Source organism: Cyanistes caeruleus, chromosome Z, assembly GCF_971803275.1.
Source record: "Cyanistes caeruleus chromosome Z, bCyaCae1.hap1.1, whole genome shotgun sequence".
NCBI classification, from domain to species: Eukaryota; Metazoa; Chordata; class Aves; order Passeriformes; family Paridae; genus Cyanistes; species Cyanistes caeruleus.
The window spans coordinates 50,196,465-50,221,404 of record NC_141732.1 but is presented as its reverse complement, the minus strand read 5'-3'; the positions used below and the strand labels follow the sequence as shown (position 1 = coordinate 50,221,404).

The 24,940-nt window shown below is 36.2% G+C and overlaps 1 protein-coding gene across 50 annotated transcripts in view; it reads right to left on the bottom strand.

Annotated features, from left to right (window-relative positions):
• The window catches only part of MPDZ (multiple PDZ domain crumbs cell polarity complex component), a 102,051-nt gene that overhangs the window by 51,504 nt on the left and 25,607 nt on the right, over positions 1-24,940 (bottom strand). For 26 of the 50 annotated variants that reach the window (XM_086869985.1, XM_086869986.1, XM_086869990.1 and 23 more), the window contains 13 exons: positions 24,512-24,651; positions 22,313-22,526; positions 20,248-20,376; positions 18,812-19,015; positions 15,993-16,107; positions 13,524-13,612; positions 11,707-11,902; positions 10,345-10,443; positions 8,305-8,384; positions 7,450-7,596; positions 6,065-6,232; positions 4,886-5,071; positions 1,909-2,118 (listed from right to left, as the gene is read on the bottom strand). In XM_086869985.1, coding sequence (XP_086726111.1) covers positions 1,909-2,118; positions 4,886-5,071; positions 6,065-6,232; positions 7,450-7,596; positions 8,305-8,384; positions 10,345-10,443; positions 11,707-11,902; positions 13,524-13,612; positions 15,993-16,107; positions 18,812-19,015; positions 20,248-20,376; positions 22,313-22,526; positions 24,512-24,651 — 1,977 coding nt within the window. The remainder of the gene's footprint in view (positions 1-1,908; positions 2,119-4,885; positions 5,072-6,064; positions 6,233-7,449; positions 7,597-8,304; positions 8,385-10,344; positions 10,444-11,706; positions 11,903-13,523; positions 13,613-15,992; positions 16,108-18,811; positions 19,016-20,247; positions 20,377-22,312; positions 22,527-24,511; positions 24,652-24,940) is intronic. The other 24 variants (XM_086869987.1, XM_086869989.1, XM_086870006.1 and 21 more) reach the window with 2 other exon arrangements.

Sequence of the window (24,940 nt, the reverse complement as noted above, 5' to 3'; positions counted from 1 at the left end):
AGCAGGGATTATTTGTAATGTTTAATTAAAGCATAATACATGAAATATTGAAGTGCAAATGCCCTATGTTTACAACTTTTGGGAACATAAACAAAACCTACATGGATTTGTGCTTTTAGAGTGACACCTTCTAGAATATGAAATTATTGATTGCAATTAATGTGGAGACCCCAATAAAAAAATTAATTTAACAGAGCAAGTTAAAACGTACTCTCCTACTATGAAAAGCAATGTTTGTGGGAACTTAAACAGCCATTCCATGCACTCTCTCCACAAAGATGTGCTAAGAATGAAAATTTGATATCTACATCCACAAGGGTTGCAGGATTATCAATTCATGAAAAGCAAAAATGAACCCCTAAAACTGTGCTTGGGCTTACCAATATAGAGAAAACTATCTTCCTTGTATGTATGAACTACTGATCTGAATTTAACCCATCAGAGATGCTCACCCACTAGCATTGTTACTGCTACACTGTCTCAGTGACCCTAGGTTTCCTTTAAACCTCCTTTTTTGAGTTGTTCTAGACTACCTTCTAAAACCAAGCCTGAAATAATCAGTTAGATGCAGACAAACTGAAGACTACACACTTTTACATAAATAAAGTGTGTTGTTTGAATACAAAGATTGCATATATACTTTTGAAGGATTGGAATGGTAATGGGAAATGTGTGAAACACAAAAGGAGCAGGTGCTTTGTTAACCAGGCACAAAGTAACCACCAAGCTGCAGAGGGGGTGCACACCCACCACCTGAGATCACAAACTGGGTTTGGAGCCAGATGAGGGAAGAGACTGGTAAAAAGCAAATCCTGTGAGGTGGGATAGTGCTTTTTATCCTGTCCATGTCCTTACACAAGTGGCTCAGGTGTGAAAAGCCTGCTCTGGAGACATAGTGGGACACTCGCAGAAAGCCTGAAGGTATTCATTCCTTCTCATGGACTGTAATTGGCTCAACTATGCTAACCTGAGAGGAAGCTGTAACATCTTAGGTGTCATAAACCATCATTGACAGAAATGCTTTGCCACCTACAGTGTTACCTCAGACAGGGTAAAACTCTCAACCACACGGGAGGTACTTAGACATTCTCATCTAGCCTGAATGTATATTAACTCATTGAACTTTGCATTGCTCAGGTTTCCCCCATGCCTGGTGGATCAAGACTGTGATCAGCACTTTGAAGAGGCATTGAAATTGCAAAAACCAAGTCTTGTCACTGGATCCATGGGTGATGACTACATACCTTTCTACCCTTATCCATTCTCTTTCTTTTCCTGTATACTTTCAAAAGTGTTATTTTTATTGCTTTTATATTATTGCTATTTTATAAGCATATATATATATATATGCTTATATATTATTTTATATATTATTTATAAATGCAATAATATAAAAATGCCTACATTTAAAGATTTGCCAAGTAGTCTTTTATCTTAATGTTCTAAAGATTGCAAGTAAAAATTTGTTACTGAACCTCTTGAAAGTTTTGTTTTTTCTCCCACATACCACCCAGCATAAATCAAATCTCCCCAAGCAGAGTAACAGGCCTAACAATACTACACCTAGCATGAAAAGGAACCAGTAAATTCCACACAAATCAAATAAAAACAACTTTATGTCACCATCTCACACATTCAGAAAACCATGTAAAGTGTACAGTGTACAATATTATGCCTGGCAACTTTCAGCCATGAAAGATTCTGCTGGTTGCAAGGTGTTTTGCTGTTTCCTCAGCTGCAAAACAGGTGTGCAAAGGTCATGTACTACCCAGGCCACCCCTACACACAAGACAATAGATGGGCCACCCTGCTGTACTCCAAAACACACAAAATGTATGAACAAGTCAGGATCAGCATGTACCAACTTCAATGGCATGAAAAGTACACACTGAATTCACAAATCCTTACAGGCAATGGTTTGGCAACTCCTATTTTAACTGTTCCTGTTGGGGCTCCTTTCAGTGCTTGCACTGCTTCCTCCAGGCTGCCATTTTCCAGGTTGATATCATTGACAAACATAAGTCGATCTCCAGGAAGAAGCCTGCCATCTTGCTCAGCCACACCCCCAGGAACTAATGAGCGAATCACAATTACAGTGTTTGCTGGATCAACGGGATCCTAATTAAATAAAAGGAAGAAAAAGATTTCACTTTTTTTTTTTTTTACTCTTATATATCCTGAGAAGAGAATTTTTATTCATGAGCTTTTATTAACCAATGTTGAGTTATGAAGTGTTGCTCTCCTCTAGATGAACCTTCAGTAGAAGCAAACTATCTGTCTGTACTGTCCACACATTTAGACCTCCACTTATTTTTAATTTTTAAATGTGGAAATTATTACTCCTTTCTAGGTGATGTTCCATCCTGTATCTCCAGTATTAAATACTACTAAATTGCTCAGTGTTGTCCATACACATCAGAAATTCATATACTTCCTACTGCAACAACAGTGTTGCAAACTCCATCCTCCCTCAGAGGAGGATATACTCAGAGGTTTGAGGACACAGGTGGGCAATGTAGACTGTGCACTCTAGTGGAACAAATGACTTATTTTCAATAACTGTCTTATAGTTCACGATCTTGCTTAATTAAGAAAGCAGTTTTCAAGAGGCAAGGTCTTGTGTATGCCTAATTAATTACTTACATGAGAGAGGAACATACCAATATAGTACTCTAATACACAAGACAAACAAAGTGATGTTTGCTTTTAAGAAAACTGCTTTTAAGTGACCATCTTCAAACATACTGATTTTTGTAAATAAAAGCTTACATCAAATACTAGTAACAGGAACATATAATTCTGCTATAACTATCATACATGCAAAATATTTGTATGATTCTTACAGAACTACATTCACAAGGAACATCATGTTAATACTTCCAACACCCAGTTTACTTGAGTGCATGAACAGAAAAAAACCCAAAAATGTAATCTTGTAACAGCTTTATTGATAGCAAATATAGAGAAAAGTAAACTACATCAACAATTGATTGACTGATCAATTGATTGTAGATCAAACTACATTTGATCTACAAATCAGCATGCGTGGTAACAAGTTTCATGTCAAGATGTACATCTGAAAGGAGGGACACCATCAAAGCAACAAGAAAAAGCTACAGGAATAGGAAGACTACTGAAAGCTGGTGTGGGAGAGAAATGTTGATGGACGGAGGGTGAGAGGTATGGAGGAAGTGAAGGAAGGAAGGACATCAAGAAGACCCTTAACACTTGATGACACTTAGTGCAGTAAAAAGAATGCCATTTCCAAGTCCATAACTAGCAGTGCTGCAAATAGTGCTTGACCCTGAGCATTGATACGTTCCTAACTATTTTAATAACAAATACTTACGCTGTCACTTTAGATGGCACTGTGTGACAAATTTTTTGGAAAAAAAAAGAAACAAGCCTCTCTAGTCTGTGTGATAACCTTCCTTAGGGTTAGAAATTATGTAGACCTTTCTACAGGCCTGCATTCTATAAAACATGAGGAATGTGTTAACACAAACATAATTCTCCTCAAGTTTAGTCAATGTTCATTGAAAATGAATTGAAAATTTGATGGAAACAGAAAAATACAAATATAAATCTCCCTGTAAACTTATTGTTCACAGTCTTATAAGAAAGCAAAACTTCAGTGACAGTGAAATTTTTTTACGGCATATCAAAGGAGAGAATATATGACAATAGACAAATATTATAACATCAAAAAAGCGCTAAGTTTCAGAAAGCTGCCTAAAGCTGTAAGATGAACTCATATTTGAAAAATATATTAAACAACTTTAGGCACTTCCCAAAAGCCTTTAGGACTATTATCCATAAGTAAAATTCAGTCACCAACCACATACACACCCACCATTTGTGTTAATGCTCAGAAGAGACTGAAGCAAAAAAATGTTCTACTGTGTATTGACATGGACTTCAAACACTCAAGGTCATCTGTGATTTCTCACTGCAGAATAGCATGAGCAACACTTTAAAGAGTAGTCAGTGCTTCCTTCATGAAAGACACTTGCCTTTATCCTTCACATTATTACACTACACTGTTCTTCACCTTATCAGTGTGCAAATGCAAAATCTAAGCCATAGCTTAACTGTAAGGGTGCCCTGGGGCCCTAATTTCCACCTGGAAAAAGGAGTGTATGCATTTACCATCTCCAGATGTAAATGCATACACTCCTATGGACAAGATCCAGCAGAAACTTGGAAAGAGATCTGATCCCCATAGCACTGCAAAACAGCTCAGCAAAAGCCTACACTGACCTCAGGTAGAAATTACTTGACATTCAGCTAAAAATTATTCACTGGAAAACTGGGAACAGGAAGAATATTTTTTCTGGCATCTTGACCAAGTGAAGCAAAGAGACAGGCAATGGAGCTGTTCATTGGCACACACCATGAAACACAGTTTAGATATCCATGAATTCTAAAGTCAAACACAAAATTAATCAGGACGTTTAAGCATGTCCCCGACAGACAGCAGCTAAGCAAGGGATTTCAGAATTACAGTTCTGGATTTTAATAAATCCTGCTTTAAGCATTTAAGTCCTTTATTGGATCTTGCCCTAAACACCTCACTGCAGGTGCAAAATACATGGCTAAATGCCTAAATATGCTGGCTACATCATTCGTTGTCCCTGGGTCACTAGAAGACAGCTTTGTGAAAACCCTGGTATATACAGATTATCTGTTTTTCTGAACCAGTATTACCATCATCATTTGAACCTGTAGTCTTAATACAATGAGAGGAATATGTAATTACTGGAATGTCTACCAGCATTGATTAATTCTACTCTATTGCTTGGTTTCAATTAATGACATAATTGAAATATATAGAAGCAAGATCTAAGCAATACAAAGTATTTTGTCCTTCATCCAAAGAAGTTACCTGATAGTCCAATATGCTAAATCCAAGTCCCATACTCCCTTTCTCCAGCTCAATGTGCTGTACTTCTGTTTCCCACATTGCCAGAGATGAGCTTTGCACCTCTTCCAAATTCTGACCCTCATCAGCTGTTTCCAATATTGTTCCCTCTGTGTCTGAGGAGCCAATAAATCCAAGTTCTATGTGGCCCTGAGAAAAAGAGTAAACAGTCACCAATAAAATGTAAACACTTGAGAATCTTTAGAGACAAAAATCTGCTTACAAAAAACAAAATAAAACCTAAGTGATATATCTCTAAACACAGAAGAAGAACAACCACTCAGGAGATTTAAAAAACTCTGATAAACCTAGCACAAAATTCAAATATCCTTTATAGCTAAGCTGCAAGTATATTAAATTACTCACTAGGAAAATATTTACAAAATAGAATTTGTGTCAAACTAAAATCTTCAAAACACTTTATTAGTATATGCATTCAAATATATGGGAAATATATATTATTACATAGTATGTCTAAAATATGCCTTTATTAAACGTAATCATACTGACAGTAGCCAGAATATCTAATAAAAGTAAAAAAAAACCACATATGTACATAGTCTGTTCTTCAGTCGGCTCTTCACTTGCTTTCACCGAGAAGTTTAGGAACTATAAGCCAAATATGATGCCTTGCTCAGAACTCAATAGTTATCTATTTCTCTTTTCATACAAATGCTATTGTTTTGTATACTACACCCTAGGCCATTCCTAGATGTTTAGTTCACCAGGTTGCCCAGAGCTGTGCACTTACGAATAACATAAATGTCAGTCAAGGAAAGCAAAGCAAACCCAAAAAGCAAACCCAAAAAGCACAGTCCAAAACTCGATTAAATACATTCAGATTCTAAAGAACCCACAGTACAACTTGCTATACTCCTATGTCGCACCTACAGAACAAGAAGTACAGCACTTGGAGAGATACCTCCACATCCTAGAATATTTTTGCCTATGACCAGCCAGGATTCATATCTTCTGGTGGCATAAAAAATAGCCAATAAACATTATTTGCTGTTTCCTATTTGTCTGGCTCCAATTCCAAAAATATTAAAATAGATTTCTAATCATGTAGAAGAACTTCATCTGTTCTGTTTTTTTTTTCTCAAGGGAACTGTCATTTTCAGCAGTTGTTTAAAGAAAAAATACCTTTTCTGTGAGCTCAACTTCAGATAGACTTAGACTCTCTAGTATTTCTGGCTGAGTGACAGGTGGAGCGACTGGACGACAACACACCATTGTCACCTTAATAGGCAGCTCTTTCAAGATACTGACCACATCCTTGTGGTTTTCTCCAAGGAGAGAAATCTCATTCACCTCAATAAATAAAGAATACATAGTAGTTAGAACTACAGAGTATTTATAAGCAACAAAAATGAGTAAAAGAAACCCCAAGCAAACCCCAACTCATTAATTACCTCATTAAAAGAAAGTAAAATAAAAGCAACAAAAATCCCCATGCTAAGATAAACTTTCAACCCTTAATTTCTACTCAATTTGGTGCTCAGCACCAAGGTATGTATTGAACTGAATGTATAGTCTTTTAAATTGCATGACACCACCCTACAAACACCACATACACTGTAGCTTCATGTTTATTGCATTCATGTAAACCAAATTCCCATCTTAGTTCTAAGAAAATAATTCAGAAAAGTAATTAGGTGTTTAGTCGCTTCACTGAGTAGGGATAATCCTATTCAATCTTAATGCTTTCACTACATAGTCTTTTTTGGTGACTGTCTTGGTTTCAGTTGGGATAGATTTAATTTATTCTCAGCAGCTGTGCAGTTCTGTGTTTTGGGTTCAGTATGAGAGTAATTTTGATAACACACCAATGTTTTGGTTGCTACTAAGTTGAATCTAGGATGTTTTACATGCTCTGCCAGTAAGGAGGCACAAAAAAGGAAAAAAAACCCCATGAGGGAACAGCTGAGCTAAGTGACCCAGCTTAAACTGGCCAAAGGGATACCCTAGGGCATCATGCCCCCAGTATATAAACAGGGGACTTAACTGAAAGGTGCACTGATCAAGGCCTGGGGACAGGGCCTGGCATTGGTCAGCAGGTGGTGAACACTTGCACTGTGCATCACTAGAGAGGTTTGCTTTCTCTTTTTACTATTATTATTATTATTATTATTATTATTATTATTATTATTATTATTATTATTTACTTTGTTACAATTATTAAACTGCCATTATCTCAACTTAAAAGGTTTTACTTCTGATTCTCCTCCTCACCCCACCAGGCTGGGGGTGAATGGGATGGGAAAGGAAGTGGCTGCATGGTGCTTACTTGTCAGCTGACCATGACAGAGACCTTGGACTATATCAAAAAATCAGCTACCAGCTGAGAAATGTATGTAAGCATATGTACTCACATAAATATATGTAAGTACATATAAAGTGACTACTCAACCACCAACTGGCATGCTGTTAGGCATACATCACTCCTATGGTCATAATCTCTGAGAAGAAACTTACTGCTCAAAAACCTTACTGAATGCAGACTAAGATAAAGCAGAATTTCATCTTACTTCCAGCAGTTCATCTCCACTGAATAGCTTGCCACTTCGTCCAACTGGCCCTTCAGGTAAGATAGATCTGATGAAATGATGACCCACTGTAGCTTCAAGGCTTATCCCTAACCCACTGCTTTCACTAAATTTGTTAACCACAGCCACCTAAAATAAGATGAAGAAATCTTTACATTTGTCATATTTACAGCCAGATCTGTTACTTTCCATTTCAATTTACATGCAATGACGTCAAAATTCCAGAAGTGAGAAACCAGAAGTACTATCATGTGTAATAGGGACAGGTAAAAACTGACTTGTTAATTACACTACACTTTCCAATTCACAACTGAGAACTGCTTATATATCAAATAATACATCTGCAGACACTAGATCTTTGACATGTGATTTTGCAGTATCTTCTAAACTGAGATACTGCTTTTCTTCTGTATCTACCATATATGTTCTATGAAACACAAATAATTTCACATTTCTATACATGAAATTATTTATTCAGTATGAAAAAGAAGAATGAGGTTTCAAGTTCTAGCTAATGAAGGGAGCTTTGAAGTTAATATTAAGTTTTATTTTTTTCTCTATTACACATTTATCCTCCTGAAGTGATAAAATTGGTGAAGCAATAATCATGGGCTGAATAATCTTACAAGTCTGTGATGGTTTTCATAAGAAAAATACACATCTATATTCAAAGTCTATAATTAAAATAATCTTAACATACTAAGGAGCATATGTGTAATTTTCATACATGAAGGAACAAATCCTACACAAACATATTTCTATCTATATGTTGTCAACATAATAGATGCACAGATGAAATAGATGCACATTTAACCATAGTAAACAAAATTTACCTACCACTATTTCATAATTCGAACCCATAATCCTCTGCCATTTTATCTTAGCGGCTGCTTCTTCTGTACTAATTAGCTGGAAATCTAAAATTTATATTTAAGATTACTATGACAAAGAATTAAAAAACGTAGTCAGCTCCTATAACTGATAAAGTATATGGAACATGCACAACGACATAATCATTCCCATGATGTCAGAATTCTCTTAAATATGACTAAAAACTCAGTATGTTTGGTCTCACCAAGCTTGAGTTTACCAGAGCAAAAAACTCACAAAGCAGTATTAAGATTCCAACCATGCAAAACTAACTGAAGTATTTTGAAAAACATGAAGTTCAGTCAAATAGTTTGGTGTTATGTGTCTGGGAAGAAAGGATACATACTAATCTCAGAGCTGAGTCAATTTTCGGCAATGTTTCAAGATAACAGGCAAGAAGGAAATTAAAAGGTTGCATTCAAGCCCTATGTGTAATTGTTAAATCAGACTACACGTGATCATATCCCCCTGATCAGAGTAATTCAGGGGGATGGCCAAAATACTTAAAAATGTAAACTGCACACTGATCCTTTTGGACAGACCCTGCATTTCACAGAGAATGTCCAAAAACACAATCTAGAGATTTTTTTTTTTTTTAATTTTTAAAAACATGAGCACAACTGTGAAAGAGTTTTCTGAATCTGTAAGCCCTAGAGGTCAGTAACAGAATGCAAGAAGTCTAAGCTCTTTGCTTTTTTTTTTCTCCTAGACTCACATATATGCCCACATACAATGACATACAATTTTAATAGCTAAAGAACAGAAATGAACTTGGAAAGGAAGGAAGGGGAGAAGTACAGTGACAGGCCAGGTAGCAAACGGGCAAGTCTTAATTTGACTGAAAGTTTATTTGCAGGTTTGAAAAGCAGAGAAATGCTTTCTTCCTGCTCATTTCTCCCTCATTCATATTGCCTAGTCTCTATGGCAGAAACCAGTACAAAGCAGCACTTAGATATAACAGCCAGCAAACACAGCAGGTTTGCAAGGATCCTACATATTCATGGTCTGAGATGTGTCTACAGTAAGTATCAAAAGAAACTCTTCAGATTTGAATTCTCATCACAGGCAAAGACAAGAATCTTCATTACAAAGTTCTCAAATCTCACTGATTTTAGTAAGAATTGAAAATGACTAAGAGCCTCGGACAGTATTCTAAGTCTAGTTATTGCTCAGAGACATTACTAAGTATAAAGTCAGATGTTGCATGGCATTCAAATAGGACAATACTTTCCCCAAAGCCAGGACACAGCAGTATCTGAAGAAAAGACATTAAAATAAATTCTTTCAGCTATCCAAGAAAATCAAAAAGTATGTGTTATGAAAACATACATATTGCAGAACTTTTCAATTCCCCCTTTTACTCTGGGAGCATAAAATTGTCACACATCAAGTTAGCACATCAAGTTATGACTGAATCTGAGAAGTATATCATCACACAGGACTCCTGAAATCCTGAACAGTGTTCTAGGAGATCAAGTAGGAAAAAAATAGAAATAAGGAATTTTGGCAAAAAGTATGGGAAAATCTGGATAATATCACTGCACCAGAATTTACTGAATTTAAGACATTCTCAGAGAATACAAAATGAAATAAATGTAAGCTCAAGAATTTGTGAAAAGGAAATTAATCAGAAGATGTAGAAGTCATGGAAGCGTAGCTGGGCAGCTGCAAACAACTGAAAAGATAATGGACAATAGGAAGAAAAATCGTTTTTCTAGACTAGACTGAAAAGAGTAGATATGCAAAATTAGACTAGGAGAGAGCTGCGCAAGTAGCCAAAGCAGATTGCTTCATATGACATCTTCAGCATGTAATTATTTTCAGATACATACAGCAGTCCTATTCCTACAACACTTACGATTAAGAGTACATGATTAAATGTATGATTACTTTGACTTTCCAGTTCTACCTCAGCTACAGAGCTCGCAGAAGATGGAAAGACACACAAAACACCTGATCTTTGCGTAAGCACACAGAAGTGCATTTTCACAGAATAAAATATTAAACCTTGAGAACCTGTTTCCTGTTGTTTCATGTCATCTCCAATATTTACCACACTGGCATTGCATGGCAGTGATGGGGATCCCTGTTCTGTTTCATTGTTATCTGAAAAACAGAAGAAGTCTTTTCAGACGTTCAGATATTTTATATGTCATAATACTCATCAAGTTCACAGGTTTGCTCTGGGGCATCAACTCCCTCCTTCACTGGACTTCAGAGTACCCATCTGGCAAATGGAATCTGGCATGGGTGAAGAAACATCACATTTCAAAGATGTTGTCTTCTGCTAATGCTTTGCCTTCTCCAATGAGTTTCCAATGAAAAAAAAACAACAAAAAACCCAGCAGATCTATCACTACTTGCATTTCTGTGACTGAATGAAAATACATCTAAATTTAACATTCTTTAACATTCCTGTGCAACTATTTTTTTCTCTCTTTATGCAATTCAGAAAGCTGAAAACAAAAAATGCTTCAGCCTGGGAGACCTGCATACCTGGCACACTCTTCATACATAGAAAACCTCTCCAACCACCAAGTTCTGCTATGTATGTTGCTGCCTGTCAGATGTCTTGAACCCTATTGGCTGGAGAAACAGCATTCTGAACACTTGGTCTATGCTTCTTGTTAAAGGCAGGAGTAAGAGGATGACATACAGTAAAATGCTACTGGCTCTTTGAAAATCTTGTGTGAGATGGGGATTAGGCCTCCGTTGATTACTTGTGACATACTGTCACTGACATCAAACTATAACACAAGTAGCTGTTTAGCACTTCCAGCATTCAAACTGATTTTCAAGATGTGGCACATATACTTAAATATGTGCAGAGTATGTAAGATAAAGCTGCACTAATTTCATGTCATCAGCAGTAAAATTACTACTGGTCTTTGACTTCTGAGCATTTTACACAAGCATCATCAACACCACATCAGCCCCTTAATACAGACTACTCCTCTCATACCTGTAGCTTGTAACAAGCAAGAGTAAAAGGCGATGAGATTGATTATGCTCATCAAGGAGGGTCTTTCTCTGCTTGCTTTTGAATACAGCTCTCACCCTTGAGCATGAATAAAACATTTGCTACCTTTTTACCATTCAAAAAGTTGCAGGATCAAAGTCTTGAAACAATTCAGCCAGAAGTGCAACGAAGGAAAGAACTTTCAATACTCACTTTGAAAATGTAGCAAATAATACCACTGTGGCTAAAAGATTAATCAAACCATAGTAGACGAAATTCCACCCTCATGTGCAGCAGCTCTGCCATCTGTAACAGCTATCCAAAATGAATCAGGCCCATTTTATTTCCAGTTTGCATTTGAGAAGAAAAATGTTTCAAGCCAACTTTACAGCAAAGCCAGTTTTAATTACCTTTGGCTGTGGTACCATCCATTGTTTGGAATAGTAAGTCTTTTTCAACAGGAGCACTTAAGTCCTCCTGGGGTGGAATACGATTTTCCTGCTTAAGACCTCTTCTGATCAAAGTGAGCCGAACCGTTTGTCCTGTGTGCCGCAAAACGTCAACTGCTTGCTGGTTAGTAAAACCCTGAAGATTTGTTCCATCTACCTGCAGGATTAAGCAGCTTTTCAGTTCACCCAGGGAGAAAAAGCTCAGGGCAAAACAAGGCAGTGAGTTCTCACAACTGTTAGCCTAAGCAAAAAGCAAGTGGAGGGGCAAGAACAAAACCTGTATAACTTTATGTAATTGGATATGCTAGGCACTCCCACTGGAGTACACCAGAGCTAGGTGACAACCAACACCACAGCAAAGAGGGGAGGAGTGCCCACCATGGTGCGGCCAGGCAGATTTGCTCTGCAGCGTGGGAGAGGATACAACACGTGCTGTGAAGGCCATATTGTGCAGTCTGTCTGCTCAACCACTTCAGCCATCCCTACCTCTGAGGAGAATACACTGGGTGAATAAACCAACACAGCCATGGCTAGGAGTTCTGGAGAGAGTAGAGTTAAGGAGAGGCACATCAAGAAAGACCTACAGCGTGCAGTCATTCTGAGGTCAAGTAAACTTAGATACAGAGAAGTCAACTGATGACACTGTGAAGTCCAATTTCCAAACAGAACACTTTTGCAACCAATCAGATGCTATTGCTGGTTCATCATTTTAATAGTTTAAACAATAAAATTTTGTTCTCTTCTGTTTGAAAATACTTGATTATCTCATTAACTTAGTTTTTTTTCTGAAATTCAAAACCTTGGCATTTCTCAATTCTATCCCATTATCCCTAGCACCCACCATATATTATTCTTCTTCTCCCTGCAAACTCCATAATATCCTATTATTCCTCCATCTACCCAACAGTGCCTTAAATTTCTCAAATACTTCTTACAATACTATGCTCTTTGACTCCTGTATTCGTTTCTGCCTATCTACACAAAACACATACTTTATTATTTCAAGTCCTCCTAAATGAAGACTAAATCCCCTGGACCCTCAGTCATTTCTACAAAATTATTCTAGATCTAAAGTAACTAAAAATCAGGTAGGGCTATTTAATTTTTCCTCCACAATTAAACCGTATTTTAAAAATATTTTTTATTCTTCTGTGTCTGAGATCACCCAAATAATTTTCTCCTTCTGCATCTGCAGCAGAAAAAGGAAACTGGAAAAATCTGTTTAAGCTGTTTGTACTCACTATGTAAATCATTAAAAGCGAGACATATACTTCCACAAACAAACATGCAGGCACTTCTGGAGAGAGACCATAACCTGTTCTTAGTGCTATCTTCACACAAATGCAAGGACAGATCTATGAGCGACACAAAAATGCACTCCCTGCATTCAGGATCCAATTTCCACCACAAACCAACAGTCTATGGATGAAACTATGGTCTTCTTTCTCTGAATACCTCAAATCTTATTGACACATTTTTAAAATAATTTTGAAAACAGTTTCCCAATTTGAATCAAATTTTGAAATTTCACACTTACTAACCTCCTACAGATATATAATGATATACTCTCACATACGATACAGGTTTTTTTAAGAAATATAAGTTACGTGCTGGTAGCATAATCAAAAAAGCATGTGATGAAATACTCTGCCAGAAAAGGACTCAGAACTGCAACACTGATCCCAGGTATTTTAAACTAGCCCTACATGAGCATTTCTTAACAACATAAGAAGCAGTCTTGTAGACAAGCAATCTCCCTTCTTCCTGTGTTTACTTACAACAATAATTTGATCTCCCACATGGATTCTGCCGTCATGTTCAACAGCACTGCCTTTTGTAATGCTTTTCACAAAGATACCAGAAGGTTCTGGGATGAAAAAATGGGAAAATTAATTTAACTGGTTTCTTAAGAAACTATTTGCAATGCAACTAAAGGCACCAGTCAAAGCAGGGGAAAAAAAACAAAAACCAATATAACACAATCTCTAAGTAAGATAATAATAATAAAGATAATCATAAAGAAAGCAATAATTTAAGAAAAATGTACCTATTATTATCATCTTAAAGAGTGAGCCAGATTAATGACTGCTTGCATTGGATCAATTTCATCCAAAACCTTAAAATGCCAAATTCACAATTCTTGATGAAAAACAAGAAATATTCTAACTTACTTTAATCTAAATGTTGAAACCAACATAGACAAAAACATAGCTCTGACTTTTGCCAGATCTGGACAGAAAATTCAGCTTGAGTACACTAATCTGGTAATTTCTGAATTGTCTATGTACTTAATAGCAACTTAAGAAAATCCACGTTTGGATTGCTAAATCAAGAAAATGATAAGCAAACTAAAAAACTACAACTTATGTTTTAACCAGTTTTTAACTGCAGTATTCACTATTCGATAAAAAGATAACAAAGTTTTAAAAACCCCAACAAAAAAACTAAATTAAACAAAACAATAGCCCATCAAACAGAAACAGTTACTAACTAGTTACTAATTATTATTGAATCAGAAGGAAATATAGAGGAAACACCTATGGAAGGATATTTTACTAAAAAAACATTTCAGGAAAAACACACTTGCCTTTGAAATAAATTCAACAGCTCAATAAAGTGAAAATATATGGAGTTCCTACATGCACATTTTGTACAGCTTACATGAAATCAGGAAAAATAATAGTATAAACTGGCATGAAATAACTCTGATGGTCTCAGGCCCGTAACAGTGGTATCAGAAACCTTAACAGTATCTACTTTCTCTCAAGAAATGTTCTCACTCTGTTAAATGAATATGTTTGATGTGAAGATAATCCACTACATAATGCATTTTGAAAGCTATCACAGCCTTTGAAGATTTCAAGCTAACTTTGTACTGGCCCTCAATATGACAAGAATTGTGAGAAAGGAGGGTTAATGACTCAATTCAGCTTAGGAAAAATAAGATTACATATATATTCCAGTCACCGCATCAAAAAGTCCCTCTTTTCCTCTGTCTGTCTGTCTGTCTGTCTATCTATCTATCTATCTCTCTCTTTCTCTCTCTCTCTCTCTCTCTCTATATATATAGATATTATTTTTTTGGGGGTGGTGGGGGGAGAAATGTGAACTGGGTTTTTTTTATCTGCCCAGGTTTTGTGCATAATTAAATAGCTGGTCCTCCTAACTTCAAAGTATGATATTTGTTGTCCAGTAGTTTTATTGCTGCTTCTTTGACAGGAAAGTTGTTCTATAACTGTTATGTCACAAAATTGAGTTACCTAATTAGTTTCTGAGGCAAGAATATTCTCTAACATAGTTACAAGCAACACAGTAATTTCAAACTGAAGACTAGTGATACCCAAACACTAAATCAGTTAAAATATGCTCTCAGATTTATACATGTTCTACATCATAATTTTGAAGATTCAACTGGAAGCTGCTAAAAAGTGGGCTTGCACAAACTGTGCCTGTCTGGTCCCATAGAAGTCCAGTTTTTTCTCATCCAAAAATTAATAGCTGTAAACTGCCAAAAACATGGAAAGTATCTATCTATCTAGCTATCATTTTTTGAACAACATACACATGGATACAAGTCAAATAAACAGCTCTTTGAGAAGCTTTATGACACATTTAAGAGACATCCTTTCCTTGCAATATTCAATTTGCCAAATTTCCCCTAAAGAGGCCTAACAGAGTTCCGAATTATTCTTATGAAAAATGTAGTGGAAATTACAAAGTAAAAATAAGCAACTGTCCATTAACATTTTTGCATTTATTTATTTCAATAAACTTATTACTGTCTGCCACAGCCCACAGGTGAAGAAACATTTGTTGCATCCAGAAGTCATTAAAGAAGTCATGATATGCTAGCAGCAGCATACACATTGTTTAAAAATTAATAAGAAGCTCTTAAGACTACTTAGAATGCTACTGTGTTGCCTTGTAAGAAGGCTACTTCTAAGAAAAAGGGCTCAGCCTATTTTGCCACTGATTTTCAAAAACATGTAAACACAAGTTTAGCCAAAAGCAAAGATAAAAACTGATTTAAAAATACCGAGGTAGGATTTTATCATAATATCAATTGCTTTTACTCTGAAAATCCTTCTTACAAAAGGAAACCAATTATTTTTTCTTTACAGATTTTAAATAGATTTTATATGGTTAAGGATTCTTTTAAGAGAAGATATACCAAGATTAAGTCTTTGATGCATACATACCATAGTATGCAACAGACTGAATAATAAAGTGCAGGAATCAACAATTACCTGATGTCTTGTCTCCAATGTAACCTGCAATAGTTATTCCTAAACCCTGGTTGTTTTTAGTGAGTTCAACATTGAATTTCTCCCCATCTTCACAGCTGTCAACAGAAGCATCATCCTAAAAAGAAAAGGGGAATTAGAAATGAAGCTTTCCTTTTTTAAAGATTCACAACATTCTTTAATGTCAGTAACACATAAAATTAGACACAAACACAAAAAAGAAAGCATGAAATTTGCGTCTGTTCTGTTCATCAGAGAAGCAAGAAACATTCCTCATTAGCATTCCTCATGGTAAACAAATGCAGGGCAGGTCATGTCCTCACCCCACTACTCTAACATATCAAATCATTATTTAATGACCAAAATGACTGGTGAAAGGTGTACAAATTGAACAATGAAATTCGTGTACAGTAAGTTATATTCATATACATATATATATATATATGAATATGTAGCTTGCTGCCTTTCTGGAACTTCCTCAGAACTAACTTGAGATTGGTGTGTTATCAAAAACAAGAAAAAGAACCCCCAAATTGTATTTTTTATTCTATTTCTAAATTTCTAAGTCTAAATTTCTGCTCATTAACTACAGGTATCCTTTTAAAACTTGCAAGTTTCAAATATGCCAAAAGGTATCACTTAGGTAATTATATTTCTTGCTCTTGAAATGCTTAAAAATTTTGTTTTAGCACATATCAATTATACTTCCAGCTAGCTAAATAATTACAATCTTCATTAACACCTGCTATAACTCTCAGAATTTCAGTAACAACAGATTTTTGCACTATTTAATTACTTGTTATTAATGAAAGTGGAACACATATTAAAATCCTATTTTAACAATAAGGTGTTTGTATTAAAAGTTTTTATTCTGTCCCTTCTGCATGCCAATGGAGACTATTTTTTTTTTTTAAGAGCCAATATGGCAACCTGGCAAATACTAACTAAACCCAGTTTAAATAGGTAAGTATGTGCCAAAAAAGACTTCAAGAGAGCTATCATGCTACTTGCCAGAAGAGAATCAGACTTGAGCTCTGATAAAGTATCTCTTTATCCAAGCAACTCCACCAGAAACCAAATTAAACACAAGAAAAATAAATGTTTAATACATTAATCACCCCTCTGATTGAAAATACAGGATTATTTTGGCTACAGGTAATGCCACTAAAAAAAGATCCAATTCCTATAGCCTCATGAATTTTTATAGAATAGGCATCTGCAGGTAACACGACAAGAACTGCCATTTTGCAAAGCCATTCTGGTCTAGTTTTAAAAGCATCATGAAGTTTAAGAGCATCCATCCACACTGTATCAGATAGGAAGGAACAAAAAAATTAAACTGTTTGAATCATCATCTTCACTTCAGATCCAAATCAATGAGTTTTACATGACTGTTAACAGGGTGCTCCTTCCAAGAATGTGACTTTGTGTCAGTTCAAAAATAGCCTGACTCCTGCCAGGGGAGAAGCACCAGGAAAGAGGTATTGAGAAGTATGGAAATTGGGAAGGTGGCAAAAACCTTAAGTTGCACCCCTTTGCTGCTTTGAGCTATTTTGTAAGTATTAGAAATCATATATATTTTGTAGCTGCAGATACATTTTTTAACATTGCATCACATAACCTCAAAAAGGCAAATACTGCAGAAATACACACATATTAAATTATCAAATTCAGCTTTTGAGAGATGCATTTCAGACAAGCAACACTAGGGCTAAACATCAATCCCTTTATCTAAAATGCAGAAAGGTTTTACATCTCTGAGTGCTGTAAAGACACAAAAGTACTAGTTTGTCTCTCGTCTTCAATGCTCAGAAGCCTCTGTGTTAAGATTAGCTTTCTTTGCTTTATAGCCACTAAACAAGGGGATGAATATATGTTAGGTTTTCACAGATATCACTACAATGGACAGAGACAAAATGATGGTATCACCATCATAAATTGTTACATAACAATCATGCATAAATGGCAAAGACTTTTTCTCTTCTGATGTGACTTGTCTCAAATCTACATTACAAATGAAAAAAATGTCTAGAAAAACAACAGGAAAAAGTAAAACAAAAAATTCTATCTAGGAGTAGGCTCAAAACCAAACCTTTTATTCTCTCATTAATTTACTTCATGTATTAACATTTAAATGTACCTAGTCATAGCCACATGTGGCAAAACAGTATTGATTCTGACTCCCATGAAACCAGACTGTTACAAAGATACAAATTATCTGCTTTATAGAGATCTTGAGTTGACATGTCATGATAATATTTACAGCATTTTTAAGTGGCTGACATTTATAGAGAAGTAACAACACAAAGTACGACCATCAGCAGGGGGTAAGGGCAGCAGCTGGCTTACTTTTTTTAGAAAACATCTAGCAAATGAGCAATGACAGGTGATGTAGGAAACGATTAGCATCTGTGTGCTGGTGCAGGGAGAAAAGTTCTGATGAGCAGATGAAATTATATGGAAAGAAAAAGGGCAGGCAGAGAAATGCTGAAGAGTCATTAGTCATAGATCTGTCCTGAAGAAAAGACTGCATTGTTTCAGGTTTCCCAATGTAATAACAAACCCTTATAAATAACCCAGAACAAGTTGCTAATCAGATTATACTTATGGAAATCCTAAACCTTAATCCCAAAAGTCTTCAAGAATACAGCCCCTTGCACCATGGACTCATTAGATTCAAATTCTCCCAGACTGTCAGACGAGAATAGTGCTACTGGGAAAGAAAATTCTAGCGTTTGAGAACCTAAACACAGAAGACATTCAAATAGCAGTTAAAAAGAAAAGAAGTTTGCAATGAGTTACGTATGTTTACTGTTGCTTACCTGTTTCTCTGGGGTAGAGGTGGGTACTGGTGTACCTGGAGGAACTGCTGGTAGAAGTGACTCCTCAACAGGACCTCTTGCAATTACCAGTTTCACTCTATTTCCACACTGCCTTAGAACTTGTGCCACCTGCTCACTGCTCATCCCAGCTAGGTCTGTATCACCAATTTTTAAGATGTGATCTCCACTACATAATCTTCCATGCTGATGGAAAAATAATGAAAAAATGGCATTTGTCCCATGTACCACACAATTAGAAAAAAAACCACATAGCTTTAGTCACTTCTAAGACATATGAATCAGGTAACATTTTTTGGATAGCAAGTCAATATCTTAATAACATGGAGAAGAAAAGAAGGTTGACTAATGGCACATGACTTTTTCTAGGAGTTTCCCCAGAAATATCTAGGACATCCTTTTTAAAGATGTCACTCAAGCACAGAGAAAAAAATGTGTTTAGTTATGGTTACTCCTGGTATTTAACAACTACATGTAGACTGCAGAACTTTGGGTATAATTTTCACGCACATTTCCAAAAAACAGATACAAACATATAATCAAACTTACATAAAAACACATACATACAAACAACAAAACAGATAATCAGCTTTGCATTGATACTAAAAAACTAGAAGTAGTAACAGGATTAACCATGACTTCAAAATGAAATTAATTTCTCTCTTCCTGTGATCCAGCTATCTAAACTGCTTTACAATGATTTAATCTCTTACTGATTTACCTTTAATTAATAAAAAAGCTTCACATTAATTTAGGCCATATGACGAGTGTTACAGAGACAGGTTTGTAAAAGGATCTATATGTTCATGGAAAAGAGGACAGCAGTAAATTCTGTCCATTCACCTCCAGGCCCTGTTATCAGGCCACTACTGCTATTGTTGGAAGACTGACCAGTCTCTGTGTCTATTCAATCCTTGACCATCATTAATGCAGCCCTAAGTACCTGTCCAATGAACTAGCTTGAAATGAGCTGTGATAACCAAATTCAATTCACATGAACCCTTCAGGCAAGAGCAGAGCTTGTGTCTTGGAGCAGACGTGAAGCCACATACTTCAGTAAGCTCAGCAGAGAAAAGCAGATGCTCTTAGCTTTTAGACACAGCAAGTCAATCTTTGGAGTCCTCATCAGCCCTGATTACAACCAGTACACTTGTGAAAGAATTAAGACTCTAAATGCACAAAACATACAAAATGTTACAGATTTGAAAATGTGATTTAGAGCCTAATCCATCTTGAACATCCAAATGTGGAGACTCTGCACTAAACACATGTTTAAACACAGAGAGGAAAAATGTGTAATCACTATTTAATTTTTCAGATTTATTCCGATTAAAGCTACCACTATTTGGTCTGCTAATAAAAGTGAAGAGTAACTTCACACCTTAGTGAACAGTAACAGAGAAGGAGGTTGAATTTACCTGATCAGCCACCCCTCCTGGAAGGATGGTTTTAACAATCACTCCAGTTGACTTTCCTCCCACTATCCCGAATCCCAGACCTGAGCCATCATTCACCAGCTCTATGGTCTCCACATGCTGCCAGTGAACCTAAAAGGAATAAATATAAGCTTGCATATTATTAAAAACACAGAATCATAGAACTGTTCAGGTGTAAAAAGACCTTTAAGATTATCAAGTCAAACTACTAATATATGAATAAGAATTTTCAAGTTATTTTCTCTTATTTCTTGAGTATGTTTTTGATAATGTAATTGGAGGAAGACAGACATATAGTACCTCTTTAACAATTATTATTAGGTGTGATATTACACAATATTTAATCAGAAAATTACTAATTCTAAGTACTTCTCTGGTATAAACCAGAGTGGGGTAATGGGTCAGACTTTTCAAGGACTTGTCAAATGAATTTAGGCAGCAGCCTAGGGCTGCCCACCTTCATGCCCCTTTCCAGTCAGTAAATACTGCTGCTAGAAAACCACACAGGACTGGAAATTAAAATTTTCAGATAAGTACATGTTCGCATCAGCCATTATAACAAAGCACAGTAGAAGGAAAAATCCCAATTCGGTATTTTTATGGCTGAAAGCAAACCCAAATATTGTGAGGCAGGTAGTAGCAGAATTACCCCACGTAATAAAGTCTTCTGGGTTTTCTGATGGCAATAGCACTAGAATGAAGTCACCGTGATGACAGACTTTGTGTTCTGACAGGACCAAAACTTTTCTGAAAGAAAGACAAATCCTGGCTCACTTGCATGGAGCACTGCTCGAAGGGACAGCTGGAAGCTGATGGTATTCCTTCTGCTGAAGAACTCACACAGAAAACTCATCTGAAATTTAAAACTACAGCTGGTGCTATACCAGCTATAATCTTGAAATAAACTTTTTTTTTTTGAATAATCAAGGTACTGCAAACTCAAAGCCCTGTGGTACATGTTTGAAAATCCAGTCTTAAAATAAAATTAGTATGATAAAGCAAAGCCTGAAAGAAAAAGAACGGCTCCTAGTATGTTGCGTGTGAAAGCAGAGAGAACATGAGAGTTGGGAAAGGAATGTTAAAAAAAACAGAAGACACTATGGAATGTTTGTAAGGACCATATTTTCAAGCAAGGGAAGCTGTTCAGTTAACACAGAGGCAATCACATGGAAAAAGAAGTTTGTCACAGGAATAGTGGAAGAGAGCAAGCCTCTCCTATGTGCTGGCAGGAGAAGTCAGGTCAGTCAGCTGCATTCCTGCACACAGATAAAAGGAATAGTTCTGACATTCCTTCAGTAAAGGTTTTATGCTAATGATTAAAAAACCCTCTAAAACAGTTCCTTTTTTGAGACTGATTGCTCTCTATATTTCTGGTGGTTGATTCCCTTAAAGAAGGGCTATAGATGACTCAACAGTAAAACCTCCATAAACCAAATATAGCCTGTTTCATCGCATTACATGAGTAAGATAAGGGGAAGAGAAATTACAGTTAATATCACCATCTTTATGAACTGTGTTGTCTACACCTAGATGTGCAGAAGCTCTCATAAGAAAGGAATTGAAGCAGAGCTGTTTTTTGGGGACTCCTTAAGTACATCTCTTAACTTTACTGGAGCTCCCACTCTAACAGACAACAGAGAAACAAACACAAAAGCACCCATCCAGGTGGTGATGCAGATCAGATTACAATGCCTCAAGAAATTGTTTGCTGAAGCAAAAGGAAAAGAAAAAACTATCCTGTTTACTGCAACTTCAAAATAAACCTTCATCAAGTAAGGTAAACATGCTGTATTTGCACTTGTGGATACAGATAATTTGGCAGATGGGAGCAAGGAATGCATCCAAGATGAAGATTTTTTTCCCCAGCAAGCCTGAATATCTTCTGCTCTTTGTAGGGGAAAGGTACAATGAAGATAAATTGAAGAAAAACCTCAAGTACTGTGAAGAAATGTACATACAAGTTACAAAAAAAATTACTCAAAAGAGTATACGCAGTAAGTATGTGCATGTCCAGAACTGAATACACAGATGTTTGGGCTGTACTCACCGGGTTGGAATGGGCTGAAACAGTGCTAGCAGCAGATGGAGACCGGGAAACCACAGGACTGATGAGCTGAGGATAAGTGCCTCTAGCCACAACTAGCTGGACATTATCTTTTGCTTTCTGCAAAATGCTGATAGCCTGTTGATGTGTAATTGTCTGATCAAGGGCTTGTCCATTAATAGCAAGGATTTGATCTGCTTCCTTCAGCTTTCCATCTCTGTCACATAGGTGTAAACAGGAAGGGAGATAACAAAATAAATAAGAAAAATCAAGGAAACATTGCCACTGAAAGAGCAGTATTTTGACAACTTTCCAGAATTTTTAATAACCTGGTCTCTATTCCCCACCTCCTCCTCCTTTTTTAATTCCCCCCTGCAGTCTTGCTGAAAGGAGATGATGTGGCATCCTGGTGATCGCTCCCTTTGAAGCTAATTCCACTGCTATTTTCCCCTGGCTACTACCCCCTATCCAGTGTTTTTCTCCCTGAACCCCCATGCGAGACTAAGCATATTAATCTCAGTTGCTCCCAGCCACAGCCTGGGAACTTATGTTTATCCTTGAATTTGAGCCTCTTGCTTTACAGACTAAGTGCTCCACTTTGTTCAATGCAATCATTCTGAATATTCATCAAACCATGGGGTGGAACACACTTTCATCAATATGTTACAGAAACAAATTTTGTTTTGTTGAAATATAAATAAAAAATAAAAAAGAGGACAAAGAAATAAAGAAATCAAACAAAAATGGTAAAATAGACCCCTTTTATACAATGGGGAAAAAAGCCCTGAACAAATTAAAAAAACCTCTTCACCTTTCTAACAAAAGAAATGTTACTGTAAAATTACATACTGAGTCCTTCCTCAGATCTGCTCCAAAGCAAGTGTATGAAGTCTACACAGTTGAATTACCCTCTCTTTTCTCCACTATTTACTTGCATCCCAAAGTGACAATGCTTAGATAACAAAGAGCAGCAAGGATCTCTATTACAGCAGCCTTTGTAAGCACCTACACTGTAGAAACCCAGGTAGAACACTCAGGAAAAAAACTATTTAGCTTCAACTTATAGTATTTCATTTGTGAATTTGAACTGTTTTCAGAGTGCTCTCAAAGACTTAATACTGCCAGAGCCTTTCTCATTTATAAGCCCTGTAACAGTTGCTGAATGTTCTTTTTCTTGACAGTAAATCAGGCAGGGCCTGATTCAGTAGATAGGTCTCATCTCCAAGCAGTAAGTGTCAAATGGGAAGGAAACAAACAAACAGAAAAGAAACAAAACAAAACTCATCTAAACCAAACCAAAAACAAACAAAAATAGAAAGTGGAAATTAGGCACAGAAGGTAAATTCTCCAATGTTGTAGAGATATAAATCATGCCACATTTTCTAAGTGGTTGACTACAATTTACTCTGTATACCATGTTCTTGTCTCTTTTGCCCACGTTCTTATTAGACTTACAGTGTTCAGATCACAAATAATCCAAAAATAGCTCCCTAAAACACAGTGTGAAACAGCACCAATGTGACTCAGTCTCTCCATACAACATATGGAGTACTTCACAAAGCAGCTTGGGCCAGGGTCCTGAGTAGTGACACACCTTACCAGACTGCAGTGAAACACTGCTGCAGCCATTTACCACTGAGTTTGTGTGCTCCCTTGGGCACTTTATTAAACATTACCTGAGGAATCCAAGTGTAAGTCTAAAGCATACTTTCAGCAAGCTATTATTATTGCTAAACTTATGTAATATCAGCTGAGTATTTCTGTAAATATCCCTGACTTTAGATCAAGACTTGCTTGACTTCAAATCTTGTTTTCATAGCTGCTTAATAGAACTCTACCTAATAAATAAGACTGCTAGATATAGCTGACTTTTTTGCATCAAATAGTTCTTCAGTGCATTGAACAATGACAAAATATGTATTTCAGTTTTAAAAGATGTGACACAGAACAGTAGCTTCCCCTTTTTTCCTATTTAAAAACCCAAGGAAATGTCATTTGTAGTTTCTATGACTTAAGAACAGTTCATAGGATGCCTGTTCCAACATTATATAAATTGTGGCAAGCAATTTTACATTTGCAATGACACTCAGAATATGAAGAGAGAAACATGCCCTTGTACCACAAAAATAACAGCAGTAACACAACGGTGTTACTGAGTCACATTAACACTTGGTATAGTAAAATATTCAGTAATAATATTACCTGTGTGCCACACTTCCCTCCTGGATTTCTTGCACAAATATTCCTAGTTCTCCCCTGTTTTCACTCTTGAGTCCCACAACACTGAAGCCCAGACCACCACTTAGAGGTTTAATAAGGTCAATTGTCTCAACCAGACGACCCTGTTCAGCAGAAGTTAAAAAAAAGGGTACAAATGTTAAAAGGTTTAAAATGAACAAAGGTTAAAAATGTTGAAAAGCAATCATAATAAATGTGGCAAACAACTTCGAAATTAATTTGTAATGGCAACTATAGCTGGACAAGACTATACAAGCTACTAACTGAAACATAGTTGCTCATTTCCAATTTCTTGCTATCATACAGAAAATATTTGAGAAATAAATATTATTACAGCCTAGAAGAGGAAATCAGGATACAAAAGTTAAATATATGGAGTTTTGGTTTAGTAGT